Genomic DNA, 13,716 nt, shown 5'->3' with positions numbered 1-13,716 from the left:
ACATAACTGGTTTCCTTTGTATTTTGGATGTATGACAGATTAATTCACTCTGTTCTGACATCAGAAACAAAAAAAAAAAGCTAATTAAAAGTGGGGTCATCTGTTTTCAGACTGTAATAGTTAATACATGTGATCTCTTATTAGCCTATAATAAATGTTTTCATACACAATTGTCTTGTCTTTGTCTATTTCTTTAGCCTCAGTTTTGCTTATTAATACAACAACCAAAAACAAAGAAATAGCACATAATAGTGCAAAAGATAACTTCATATTCTAGGGGGTGCAGTGGTTAGCACTATTGCCTCAGAACAAGAAGCTGCTGACAAGTGACTGATGGTTTTTTTCAAACTAGTGGCATCAGACGGACAAAATGCACAAACTGATGCTTGTATCCACCTTTGAAATAATATTACAAGTATCTGCTACACTACTATATTACCAAGAGCTTTAAGTATTTCAGTCTAAATTTTCATCCTATTGAATCTATTTAGCTGGAATCAATTATGTAGAACAAGAGCAGAGAAAAAGAAAGTGCATTTTTAAAAGTAGCTCTATTTTCTGTTGTCTACATTGTAGAGAGTAACTTTAGTGCCACACCTAAAAAGGGAAAATGAGTACAGTCAAAGGTTACAGTGGATTCATCAGGTGGAGGAATCCTTAAATTGGTTGTAGTGGCTCAGTGTGGGGAAAAGCCTCAAAGCTCACAATAGTTTAAATTGTGAGCTTTAGTAGATTTTCTTAGTGTACAGGCTGTGATCAGCTGATCTGCTGCTCCTGCTCTGAGGTTTACTGCTTGTAACAGGGCAGCCTTTTGCGGCTGGATTTACAATGAGGCAGACCAAGACAAGTATAGTGGAACGAAGGGTATTTATTAATCAGCTCGCTCCGCTCACCAAACAGTCCACCACCCATCTAATGGCAACTAGCAGCCTTAAATACTTTCAGCTGTCGCAGGCTAAACCATTATTCTATTAACAGGTGAGTTCTCAAATCCCAACCTTCCACCTCATTATACAATACATCAACTCCAATAAATAAATATCTAAATACATTTTTCATTTTCATATTAATAAATATTTTACACTTTATCCTTACACCATACCCATTATTATAAAAACACCAAAACCCCAAGCACAAAAGATTCCCCACACTCCCTTAACCCATGGCGTCTCCCGGAACCTTTAAATGGTGTCTGGACCCCTGGGGAAACATTTGCCCAAACACCCTGAAGAGGACACAGTAAAGAAAGGTGAGTAATCACATCTTACAGTCACTTTTCTGCACCACCTTTATTTCTAGATTTTCACACACACTTGCATTAGTTCTCCTTACTGGTAAACCTTATTCACTCTCAATCACAACCTTTCCTTTTCACAGACAACCACCACATTTCTTGATGAGGAGCAGCTGTGCGGGACCTGGAACAAAAGCTACCAACTGATTTTAAAATACACAATTAATATTCAATAAATAATTAAACTCTTGTGTACAAATGTTCTTCATGTGCAAATCTATGCTTGAAGTGCTAGATAAGGTGCTCCTAAAGTGCTATACAAGATATAATATACATAATAGTAAGGGAGTCCTCTTCCTTACACTGCTCTTTGTGGATTTACACAATGGAATTAAAGAAGATGTAAGCAGGTGTTTCATTAGCTGTCCTAATGAAACACTTTCAGTATACTTTGTATACTGGTTGTTATACTAGATGGTATAAAGTTGGTATGAAGGTGTAATTCAGTGAGTGAATCTAAGCAATATCAGCTTAAATTCATATTGATCTCTCTGCTACAATTTATGCAATTTGTCTCTGACCAGGAACACCACAGCTGCCGTGCACCAGTCCAACATGCTCTTCCTTGACTGCTCAGTCCCCCCTGAGCAGTCTTTAACCTTTAATATAACCTAATTTCTTCCTCTCCTGTCTTTCTTATCTTTTTCATCTCTAAGTGAAGTTAGCTTTCTTTCTTTTCTCTCCCTGTGAAATACACCAGCTGGACCTTTAGCTAGCAGGCAGTGTGAGACAAACAGATTGTGTGTTTGCTGATAGAAATGTTACATTTGGAATTGCCTACACCTTGAAAAAAGTTACTGCCTTAATGCTCGCTCTTCTTCTGTAGCTAGGTAGATGCCAAAGTACTGCGACCACAGTTTATGGACATCTGCACTCATTCCCGTGTTGCGTTGCGTTATTCCCACGTCCAATACGTCCCACCTCTGTCACTGACACACATTTACTGATGCTGGCTATTCATCATTCATTGATCACAGTCATACAGATTATAAAGTTATATTCATTACAGATTTCAAAAACATATATAACATAGAAAATGTAACAATTATGATTCATTATTAGCCCAGTATAAAAAAGTAATTGGATAAGACAGTCAGCTTCAACATTACGATGCTGTTTACACATTATATTATCATAACGTATCATATTATTACCTCCGCTCAGGAGGTTATGTTTTCATAGCGTTTGCATGTGTAATTATGTCTGTAAACACAATAGCTTGAAAAGTTTTCACTGTTGAAAACACTTTGCAACCATGTAGAGTGGGGTCATATTAACAAGCCATTAAAATTTGGCTTACATCCACCAAGGTCTTCTAGGTCAATTTAATTATTTATTGGTTGATAATTAACCCAAAAAAACCAAACAAAACTTATAACTTGGAAACTGTTTGCAGTCTGAGAGTTTCTTTTAACTAATGTTATTAGCTTGCTGGTCTGGAGCATTTAGGTGTGTATTAATACAAGGCCACAATCTTCCCAAAAGTGAACATTCTAGAAAATCCACCCCACTGTCAAACTGCGTCATGCTGAGAGAAATTACAAAAAGCCCAAGTGCTACAACTCAGTCTATAGGTGGCAGTTAGCATGTTAAATGTAAAAGTTCATGACAGTACAGTTAGAAAAAGTCTAAACAAGTAAATCTTTTTTGGAGAATCTGAACAAACCACAAGTCTGTTCAGATGAAATCTATGCATCTGAAAACCAAACACAGCATATCAGGACAAACACATACCAAGTGGTGGAGGGGTGAAGTTTGAGCTTGTTTTGCAGCAACAGGACCTCGGCATCTTGCAGTCACTGAGCAAACCATGAAGTATTCTAGACTCAGATGTGAAGCCATCTGTCCAACAGCTGAAGCTTTTGGTAAATAGAATGGATTTTTCCCCCCATCAGAATGGTGGGAAAAGAAAAGAATCAAGGTGCTGAGATGGTCCACTCGCAGCCCAGACTTCAACCTGACTGAAATGCTGTGGTGGGACCTCGAGAGAGCTGTGTAAATATGAATGCCTGTAAACCACAATGAACTAAAGCAACTCTGTAAAGAAAAGTGGGCTCAAATTCCTCCACAACAAAGTGAGAGACTGATAAAACCATACAACAAATGATTACATTAAGTTAATGCTGCTAAATGTGGTTATACAAGCTACTGAATCATGGGTGGTCTTAGTTTTACACAGGACTGCACAGAATCCTATGAAAATATTCAGTTTCACACAACTGTACACTCATACATACTGTAATTTATGGTCAATGCTGTTAAAATTTGGTCTTATCAATAACATAAAAACAGAAATGAGAAGCATAAAAATAAATAATCACAAACAGTAGGATCCTTAGAATTATGTAAAGCTTAAAAACGTCAAACAAACAGAAATGATAGAAAAGAGAGAGACTAAACAAAGGACGGACTAATTCACTCTAACATGCACCATAATTAAAACTAATGAGTAATCCATTGTACCCACAGGTAAAAGGGGGCTCTTGCACAAAAAGTTGATAAATATGAATTTCACCAAAATATTTTTTCACCATGTGAACATACATGCTAACTTAATTTCTGACAAACAGAAATTTCTCAGGAAACATAAACTATACTGTATCCAAATATTACCACAAGGCCAAACACGGCTCTCCTGCCACCCTCCCTTTCACTGATTGGTCTCAGCTCTCAACACAACACCACCTGTTGAACTGAATTGGGATTTTTTTTTTAGTGTTTCCACTGAATAAATTAATATACAATATAGAAATACAGAATATTAACAACAAAACTTAATTTGTGAGATTTTTCCCTCAGGTTTTTTCTAAGTGCTACTACCTGTTTACCTTTGGATGGCGTTATGACTTAGGTTTAACACCACAGCTGGCTGTACTAGGAATGATAATAATGCTATGTAGGGAGCTATTTAAAACTATATTTCTTACTGCCATTGTTTGTATTGACAACATATAAGAAAATAGGAAATGATATATGAAGATTCTAAATATCACGTTACTTTGGATGTCTGACCCAATAAGGTCAAATTTCCGTAAAATGCCTTTTTTATTTAAAACTATGCTTAAAATTCTCCTGCCTACATTTAACATCCGCCTTTCTTTCAAGGTGACTCGAAAATGAACTAACTTCTTAATGTACAAATTACAACAACTAAGAAAACAAAAAGAATATGTACAAAAAATACTATTCCCTTAAAAGTAAATACTGCCCAGAGAGGAAGCTGCCTTTCCGGAGGGTTGTGCTCTCAAAGTGCTTCTTGTTTTGCAACTGTTTTGTGTATTTACGGCCATTTTGTCTTTACTTATGGTTATTTAATGTCTGTCAGTTGTTCTTGTAAGACTCTTTTGAGCCCTTTGTAGTTGTTGTACATCTCCTCTGTGGTTTTTAAGAGTCTCTATAGTAGTTGGCTGTATATTTGCAGCAGTTTTACGCCTCTTAGTGATCTTTTTGATCCACTTTGGTGGTGTTTTAATATCTATATTCTCATCTTATCTCTTTATCTCTGTGACCTTTTTGTAGTTGCTTTTTATCTATTTATGACAGTTTTACAGCCATATATCTTTTCGTCAGTCCTTTATATTAGCATTTTTTTTTTTTAAATAGTTGTGGCCATTTTGTGTTTACTTGTGGTCATTTTTAATTCTTTGGCTCTTTGTTTGTGAGTATTTGCTTTTGGATTTTTTAACACCATTTTATTGTTGTTAGGAATCTCTGTAGTGGCTTGGTGCCTTTTTGTCACAGTCTTATTTTCTCGTTACTTTTTGGTAATCTCAAGTTATTTTATTTACTTTCTTATAAACTACTACCAGTAGTTTATAACTACTGCTCTGCTATTGTTTCGTGAAGTAATTATAATTGTTGTAGTTAAAAGTTGGAATTAAGTCATAGAACAGCAGCAGCTTTTCAGCACTTCTTTTTTGACAGCAGATGCACGTGGTCCTTCTGTTTACATTCTGCGGAGGAGCACGCGGCTGCAGCTGCTTGCCTTCTCATTGGCTCACGTCACGAAGCTCCCTCCCACAGGCGGGACTCGGATGCGGAAGGAGTTTCGATGCCGCGTAAAAAACCGAAAATAACTCCACGGATTGAAAAAATTACCACAAATATCTACTGCTGGTATACTTAAGGGTGTCTACGGAATCGTTAAAGTTTAACCGGAATGTACAGAAAGCGGTGTTTACTGCATAATTCTTTACTTCAGCTCGGTGTCCGCTAGAAATGAACGGAGGCTCCAGACAAACTGGAGGCACAGCCGATTTAACTCCGTCCTGAGCCTGTCAATAAGCTATTTTATCGCGGTCGGTGTTATAATAACCCCGTTTGAACCGTCCAGTTTTGCCGGTTTGTACAAATCTCAATTCGTATTTAAACGTTTAGCGCGTTTCTGTGAACCGGGAACGCGCATGCGCACTGGTAGGAGGCAGGCAGATGCGGATATAAGGATTGGCGCCGGCGCCACAGCTGATGTACTCATTCATTTTTCACTAAGGAGGTAAGAGCACCGACTCAAATACTGCAGCTACTTGAATATTTATAGTTTTATATTTTATGCCTCGAAGCTGCTTAACTTTTCCTGCGGTTTTCATCTTAGGTTTCATATTTAAGTCGACGTTATTGGCGCAAAAAGGATTCAAATGGGGACTAAAGCGCTGACTGCTTTCTTGTGTTCTTGTTTTTACTTGTTTTTTTAACTGACCGGGCATTGTTTCCACCTCTGATGTAGTCTGCTCCACTTTAGTTGGCTCTTGCATGTCGTGCCAGATGTGTATTTAGAGGAAATCTGGCCTTTTGGTGGAGATTCTGTTCAAATACTGAGGCATGTAGCTTTAAAACTTTATACAAAATGACGTCCTCACGTTGTCTTTGTCTTTTGTGCCTGTTTACTTAAACCAAGCATTTATTAATGCGTTTACATGCAAAAGCTGTAGATGCCCAAGTGCACATCGGGGTTAGCTGGTTATTGTTGACCTAGTTAGGAGTTACCGAGCTAAGTTTGCTAATTACAGTAGCTCCCCTCTGTATCTTTGGCCTGAGGTCGGTCTCGGTTTCTCCGCCTTTGTAGCGCTTAAAAAATCTTCTTGTTGACAAATGTACTTCACAAGGGTTTCTTTTAGGTGTCCAAGTGGGCTTAAAGCATATATCGTTTATGTTTAGCGGTCTTTTTGGCTAGTTTAACCCGGCAGACTTGGAGCAGTTTCGGGGAGGTAGGGCTCAAATCCTCCCGCTTCTACGCTGCGGAAATTGGCGCGTCTTTGAGATTCAACCCCGAATTAAAGTTAGTATTTTGTCGATTTCACTCATTCTAAATAGCCCAAAGATGTTTGGAGATGTATATTGTGACGCTGAAAATAGTAAATTTGATATGAATTGCGGGATTTTTCCGCTTTTTTTGTTCAAAATCGAGCGAAAAACCAGCCCCCCTCTTTTCTGGCTGCAGATACCACACTAGCTTACAGGTCCTGCCTGGCTGCTTTGGCTCTGTAATGATCACGTTTTTAATCAGTTTTACCTTTTTACTCTGAAATGAGACGCTTCGTAGTCCTTTTATGCAGTCTGTCGGCATTGTTAATTCCCCATTATCGGTTTTTATCGAGTCACCGTGGCTCCTAAAATGGTGGCCACAAGCTAACACTGCATATGTTATTATAAGCTAACCATCACTTGTAAGCAGTTTAGAAGTGATCCTACAAAGGGATGTTTTATTATATCTGAGGGCGTTGAGCTTATTAGGATCCAGCTGTGCTCGGAATAACATTATTATCATTAAAAACATTTTTATTGTATTTTCTTTTTTGGTTGTATTTGATCCTTTAGCGTTGCAGTGATTATGGGGGGCCATTTGCTTCAGAAAGGGCCCACTTAACTCTAGAAAGTTTACAATGAGAACTTGAATTATTTGTCCCAATTGTTTTTTTTTTAATATTTCTGAGCACAGTGTTAATATTGAATTTAATATAATGTCTCCTTTTCTTCTTTACAGCGGAGCCATACAATACAGTCAGCACCATGTCCAGGCGCAGGTGAGCAGCTCTTGGTGATTGTTCTCAAACTGGTTTTTGGGGGCCTGGAGGTGAAGTGGAGCCACTACCCTACAGTAGAGCTATTAAGCACATTTCTAAATGAGCATAAACTGGTCCTCAGAGATCAAACCCCAGATGTTTATACATTAGCAGACTTTAATAACACCACTGTTCATATTAAGCAGAGATGAGTGAGTGGAGGTGAAAACTAATGGACGTTTGTACAGTTAGATTAGATCACATTGTCTGTTCACTGTTGCTTTTAATGTTTTGATTGCTGAAAGGCTTGGTCTGTTGTAAATGTGACTAGCTTTTAGAGCCTACAGTGATGTCATACATTTTTGTACTTTTCACCAGTTCACAATCACATGTAGTAAGATAAGGAAGATGGCCAGTCACTCAACTTTAAAAGCTTTAAATGCATCAAGCTGTAATCACCCCTTTCTTTAAAGGGGTTAAACTCCTAATACAGTTGTCTTACTGATTGCTTTTGTCTTCAGTCACTGTGGCCCTGGGGACATGATTGAGTTCATTATTTCCATCAATACTGGTGTTTAATTTGATCACCTTTTTTTTTTTTTTTTTTTTTTTTTTTGTTAAGCTGGCCCTAATTGCAGATTAATTCGATTAATATTTCAGCAAGCAAGAGACACATTCTTATTTGACCATTCTTATTTAATTTTAATTTCAGTGATCGCATCACGCTTCAAGCCAGAGATCCAAACAGCCCAGTCACACCAATCGTCCCAGTCACGCTGAGGAAAAGAAAGACCGAGGTTTGTTTCTGTTACTAGCTGCAATCCTATGTTTCAGTTTATCAGTGTTTGTCTCAGCTTTGTCCTGTTTTTAGCTCAAACACACACTTACATGTTTTTGTCTTTCTTGTTTAGTGTTCTAAGAAGAAACTACAACCTGCTACCAAGAAACAAAACTATGAAATACAAGTTAGTACTGCCCAAATGATATTGATGCTTAATGACTGTGTGTTTGTTACTGATAAGAGCTCAGCCCAGTGTGTCTGTGTATCTGTCTTTATCTGTCTGACTATCGTGTGTGTGTGTGTCTGCCCAGCTTTTTTTCTTTTTCTTTTCCTTTTTTTAAAAAAAAAGAAAATAAATTTAATTTCCACCATATACTACATAGTAAAGCTTTATAGTAAATGGTCTCTGCATGTATTTATAGACAGAATGGGTGCCTGTAGTTGAGAATGGGCTTTGTTTGAATTGCTTTCTTTTTATTTAACTAAAATATTTTATTTAACTGTTTTCTCTCATGACTTGATACATGGTCCTAAGTGACTTATTTCTGGCAGATTGTTATCTGGATACGGTTATATTAAAGGAGTGGGTGTAAAGTTTTCAGTAGTAAATTTCCAGTGGTAGCCATGCACTACCTTTTATTCAACAGCAGGTGTCGCTGTTTAGCATGATACGAAACTGAACTTCACAGTGGTGGTGTAATGTAGAGTCCTGCTGTAAAGACTTGTGACACACACACACACACATAGTATGTAGACAATGTCAAAAATGACAGAGAAATGCAGCCACCGATTCCACAGAAAATCATACATTTTGCAAATGTAACATTGTGACTAAGGAAAGTATATTTGCTCTAGATGAAACTCAGTTTCATTTAGAGCCTGTTGAGTAACTTTGATTTGTTCAGAGTAATGGGATGTGCCAGATGAATCCTTTTAGAATGTCAATACATCTGCTTGACCAACAGTCAGGTCTAGGAGTTTCTGTCTCCTCTTTTAAATTCAAGTTTTGTTCTTTCTTTCCAGAAGTGTTGGTCAGAGGATGGAGCGTCTCCATGCATTCTCATAGAAACTCCCCACAAAGAGCTAAAACCAGCAAACCCATCTAACTTCAAACAATACACATTCAAGAACCTCTTCATCAAGGCTTCGCCCATTCCTCATCTCAGGTAAGTGTAGCTTTTACACCTCAATAGGGAGGTCGTAGTACAACACTTAATACTCCAGAGCTCTATTGTTGTTGGAGCTGTTGCTCCACCCCTCCTGGTATTTAGGGTTCAAGGCCCTCAATTACAGTCAAACTCACTTTGCAACTGAAATCAAGTTTCAGGTTTATCCTGTTACTTGCTTTGTCTGCAGAACTCGTTAATTCCCCTCTCGGATTTTGCCCAGTCTATAGTCAGACGTTAGCATCACTGTTGCATGCACGTATTGATGGTATTGGCCATCATAAATAGTTAAAACTTGCTGTTTCTCTTCCAGTTGGGCTAGTTCGGATGACGTGTGGATCAAAATGCTTAACAAGGAGCTGAAGTACGTTCATGACAAGAGCTACCTGCAGCGGCATCCTAAACTGCAGCCCAAGATGAGGGCGATTCTCCTGGACTGGCTGCTTGAGGTGAGCATGAAAATCTTTAATGTGCAGAAATTCGACTGTTCTGGTTTTGGACAAATACTCAGCCTTTGTCTGAATGCCTTGGCAGGTGAGTGAGGTGTACAGCCTCCACAGACAGACGGCGTACCTTGCCCAGGACTACTTTGACCGCTTCATGCTCACTCAGGAGAATATCAACAAAGACTACCTGCAGCTCATCGGCATCACGGCGCTCTTCATTGCCTCCAAGATAGAGGTGAGTGTCTTCATTCTTATAGAGTCGGATATTTCTGATAGTTAAACCTCTGTTTGTGCAGATGGCATTTAATCTCAATAACCAACTTTGCTCCTTGTTTCTCATCAGGAAATCTACCCTCCTAAAACCTATGAGTTTGCCTACGTCACGGACGGTGCCTGCGACCTGTGGGACATCCAGCGCACAGAGCTTCACATGTTAAAGGTATACAAACTCATCTACTTCACACTTTCTAATCTTTTAATATTGAGTGGTGGCAATCAAAGTTTCTGTGTTGACCTTGGTGTTGCTGTTCCATAGGCGTTAGACTGGAACCTGTGTCCTGAGACCCCCATCTCCTGGTTGAAGCTGTACACTCAGGTTGAAGCCCAGAAAAATGGAGTGAACTTCCTGGAGCCGCAGTTCTCCCAGGATACCTATATCCAGATCACACAGGTACCTTCAACGGCTGCTACATTTATTTACATCCTCTTTTTCTGTTTATCCTTGTTTATTCATCTGTTTGAATTTAAAAAAAAAAAATGCCCACACTTTCTGATTCAGTATTATACTGATCTTTGACCTGCATGTTGCAGCTGTTGGACTTGTGTATGATGGACATCACCGCGCTCGACTATAACTACAGTGTTCTTGCCGCAGCTGCCTTCTGCCACTTTTCCACCTTTGACGTTGTTCATAAAGTCTCAGGTGAGTTTCCCCATTCACATCATCAGATTTAATTTCTATTTTTTTTTGGTTCTCTTTGTTGGTGGGATTCTTCACTCACAATCGTTAACTCGTTTTTGTCTCAGGTCTCACATGGGATAGTGTGTCTCAGTGTTATCAGTGGATGACTCCCTTCATGGAAACACTGCGATCTGAACCCAAACCTCAGCTCAAGAACTTCCCAAAAGTCAGAGCAGACGACAGACACAATATCCAGACACACGTGGCCTATCTGGACCTACTGGTGAGCAAAAGTAGACAGAAAACTCAGACTCCGAAATGCACGATTAGAATCACTGTAAAGTAATACACATTTTGAATGTTTTTAAAAGGCATCGAAAGAGTAGTTAAATATCTATATAACTGTTTCCTTGCGAGAGCTTAGAGCAATGCATGCAAAGTGTATATAATTGAAAGAGTTGTTAATTCTTTGGCTCAAATTTCACATATTTGTACAGAACCGGTGCAGGACTCGAGCCCAGAAAGGGGAGAAAGACTATAACTGAGGCCACATAAATTGTTTTACCACAGTGTAACACTTATTGTTATTGTCCCTGGAAAAATAAGCCACCAATACCAGGCTTTTACCTGGTAAAAATGATACTCTGGTTTTAAAAACTTGCCTGATAATTCAGGGTCTGCTTGGTATAAACTGGCAAATTTGTTCATTAGGGAATCGGCTTAATTCGGCTACATGTGTTCATCCATCAATGACATGAAAGCTTTGAAATTGATTTTATGACTGACTGGACAGATTTTTGTTTTGTTTGAAAGTGATTTTCATAAAGTGATTTTAATTACCAACATGTAACTGTTTCTACCTGCAGAGAATAGCTCAGGAGTGTCAGATCTCCGAGAGTAACTCTGGTCCGCTATCGCCTGTTGCTGGAGGGCCGATTCTGACACCACCCAGCAGCACAGAGAAGCCACCCAATCCCTGACCAGGACAAAACCAGAGAGACGTGCTACCTCTCCTCAGTCTGACAGGAGCCACTCGCTGAATGATGCACAATTTTGGGCAAACAGACCTCGTGTGTGTGTGTGTGTGTGTGTGGGGGGGGGGGGGGGGGGGGGGTTGTTGTTGTTGTTTTGTGTGTGTGTGTGTGTGTGTGTGTGTTGTTGTTGTGCGTTTTGGTTTTTTTTTTTCTTTTTTGGTTTTTTTTAACACTAAGATCAGACTTTTAGTAGCCATGGTGATGAATTGACAACATTCAGCTGGGAAAAATTGGGATTTGTCCCTGTTGACAATCCTGCCAACAGTATTGTGGTTTAAGGTGACAAAGGCTAAGAGCCTCTTGGTTAGTGATGGCATCAGCGTGTTCACAATTCCATTCCGGTCTGACTCCTTTGATATGGTCAGAGAATGCAGCTCACGGGCTGCCTAACTTTAAGTGTTTTATTTTTTAAAGTATATCTTTAATACATATACAATTAGCAAATTTTGGTCTGAATCAGCAGCAGCTACTTCAAAACTGATTTTAGCTTGACCAAGCCCACAGATGTGCAGGGCAGCAGCTGTCGTGGCTTTTCGTTTTCCTTAGACTGGTTTTGGTTTGAAAAAAGAACCAATCATTTCATATCTGGGAGTTTCACTGGTGCTATTCTTCTAAGTGATGCCTACTTTTGAATGGTGCTTCAGTCAATCTTCTCAGGAAAATGGAAAGACTCATTTCCTGTATTTTTTATTTTTTTTTTATTATTCTTAATTACATTGAAAGGAATCTTTGCTCTGAAGAGCTGGATTTTGAAATGTAGTGTGATTAATGTCCCCATTTCACTTTGAATCTCAATGTGCAGACCTGCTGTAGATTGGCAGGGTGGCAAACTGCTTGATAATGAACTATACAATGAGTTTCATAGCTTCGTGGGCCAAAGGAACAATCTCCTGATTTGCTCACCCCTAAAAGTGTTTTCATGCTCGTGACCTGTTGGTGGCTTCCCCCCCTCCCCATAGAATATAAACTGTTGCAGACTCTTGTTACATTCCTGTGAAACTTGACGATTGTGGAAAGTTTTTTTTTTTTTTTTTTTTTAAAAGTGCTTGTATTTATTGAGCCTTAATATGGAATAGAAAAAATGTTAATATGTAAATTCTTTCAGTGATTGAGCTCAGTTTAATCACAGCCAAAGGCAAAAGCTATTTATGATTTTGCTGACGCCTGTTGAATTACAGTTCTTTATAATATGTTGTACACTAGCCTGTCATTAGTGCCTTTTTATGAAAATATTAACTGTATTGATACATACTTTAGGCTGAAGCAGGCCCAAAGGCTGAGATCGAGTAAACCTGTGACTGTAAATCTCTTCAGTGAACCTTCCGCCATGTAAACTGTATGTAGAAGTGAAAACAATGAATGTTTCTTTTGTACATAAAGCAATTCCGAAATGTGTGATTTTTCGTTATTGGGATGTTTTAAATAAAACGATGTGACGAAGCAAGTCTCTTTAGTTTACAGATGAAAGTTACCAAGACTTTTTTGGGAGGGCATTATTTATTTTTGCATGTAATGTGTTCATTTACCTCACACTAAAAACATTACTGCTAATAGGCCAGGGGCCCGTTCTTCGTACCTCGCTTACTACATCCAAGATCAAATGACACATCCAAGATCAAATCATCGCGCTAACTTTGAGCTCGCTAATCCGGTTCTCCGAACACACCTGTTGTTGACGATTAGTACAGCTGGATGAAGTAATGCGAGATCACTGGGTGGCTTAAAAGGGGCTACGCATCGATAGTAGAAACATTGATCGGCAACCCTGTGATTGGTCGGCGAAGATGTCGAAGGCGCGCGCTCAGTATTTTACGGCAGCAGAGCAAGAACTCTTGATTGAGGGATATCAGGAGTTTCAGAGTTTAATTAAAACGCAAGGGAAGGCTGCAAAAGCAAGGAGAGAGGGCTGGCAGAAAGTTGCTGACAAATTGAACTCGTAAATACTTTATTATATCATATTCCATTATATCCTCTTTCACATTAGAGCCACAACAGGACCCACTAGAACATGGGGGCAAGTAAAAGTGAAATATAAGAATATTCTACAGAATGGTAATATTTATCACTTATATTGCTTTTAGTCTCTTGAAAAGAG

At 38.8% G+C, this 13,716-nt stretch overlaps 1 protein-coding gene across 4 annotated transcripts; it reads left to right on the top strand.

Moving 5' to 3' along the window:
- The first annotated feature begins 1,170 nt into the window (after positions 1 to 1,170).
- ccne2 (cyclin E2) lies at positions 1,171 to 13,063 on the top strand. Of its 4 annotated transcripts, none has more exons than XM_019364199.2 (12): positions 1,171 to 1,249; positions 7,275 to 7,314; positions 8,006 to 8,090; positions 8,205 to 8,258; positions 9,098 to 9,240; positions 9,554 to 9,689; positions 9,775 to 9,921; positions 10,030 to 10,125; positions 10,222 to 10,356; positions 10,497 to 10,608; positions 10,713 to 10,870; positions 11,454 to 13,063. In XM_019364199.2, the coding sequence occupies exons 1-12, from the start codon at positions 1,186 to 1,188 to the stop codon at positions 11,565 to 11,567; spliced, it is 1,284 nt and encodes a 427-aa protein (XP_019219744.2). In that variant the 5' UTR covers positions 1,171 to 1,185; the 3' UTR covers positions 11,568 to 13,063. The 4 variants fall into 4 exon arrangements, with proteins under 4 accessions (XP_019219744.2, XP_005472847.3, XP_019219745.1 ...); XM_005472790.4 differs by lacking the exon at positions 1,171 to 1,249 and adding an exon at positions 5,321 to 5,786 and having other exon boundaries at positions 11,454 to 11,586; XM_019364200.2 differs by lacking the exon at positions 1,171 to 1,249 and adding an exon at positions 5,808 to 6,110 and having other exon boundaries at positions 11,454 to 11,586.
- The last annotated feature ends 653 nt before the right edge of the window (positions 13,064 to 13,716 follow it).

This window comes from Oreochromis niloticus, linkage group LG11, assembly GCF_001858045.2.
Source record: "Oreochromis niloticus isolate F11D_XX linkage group LG11, O_niloticus_UMD_NMBU, whole genome shotgun sequence".
NCBI classification, from domain to species: Eukaryota; Metazoa; Chordata; class Actinopteri; order Cichliformes; family Cichlidae; genus Oreochromis; species Oreochromis niloticus.
Note: the sequence above shows the minus strand (reverse complement) of the source record. Positions and strands in the feature narration are given on the sequence as shown.

Coding starts and splice junctions, on each gene's coding strand:
- ccne2 (XM_019364199.2), top strand. CDS start 1,186: ATGGTGTCTGGACCCCTGGGGAAACATTTGCCCAAACACCCTGAAGAG. Junction 9,922..10,029: donor TCATTGCCTCCAAGATAGAG/GTGAGTGTCTTC, acceptor GTTTCTCATCAG/GAAATCTACCCTCCTAAAAC. Junction 10,609..10,712: donor CGTTGTTCATAAAGTCTCAG/GTGAGTTTCCCC, acceptor TTTTTGTCTCAG/GTCTCACATGGGATAGTGTG.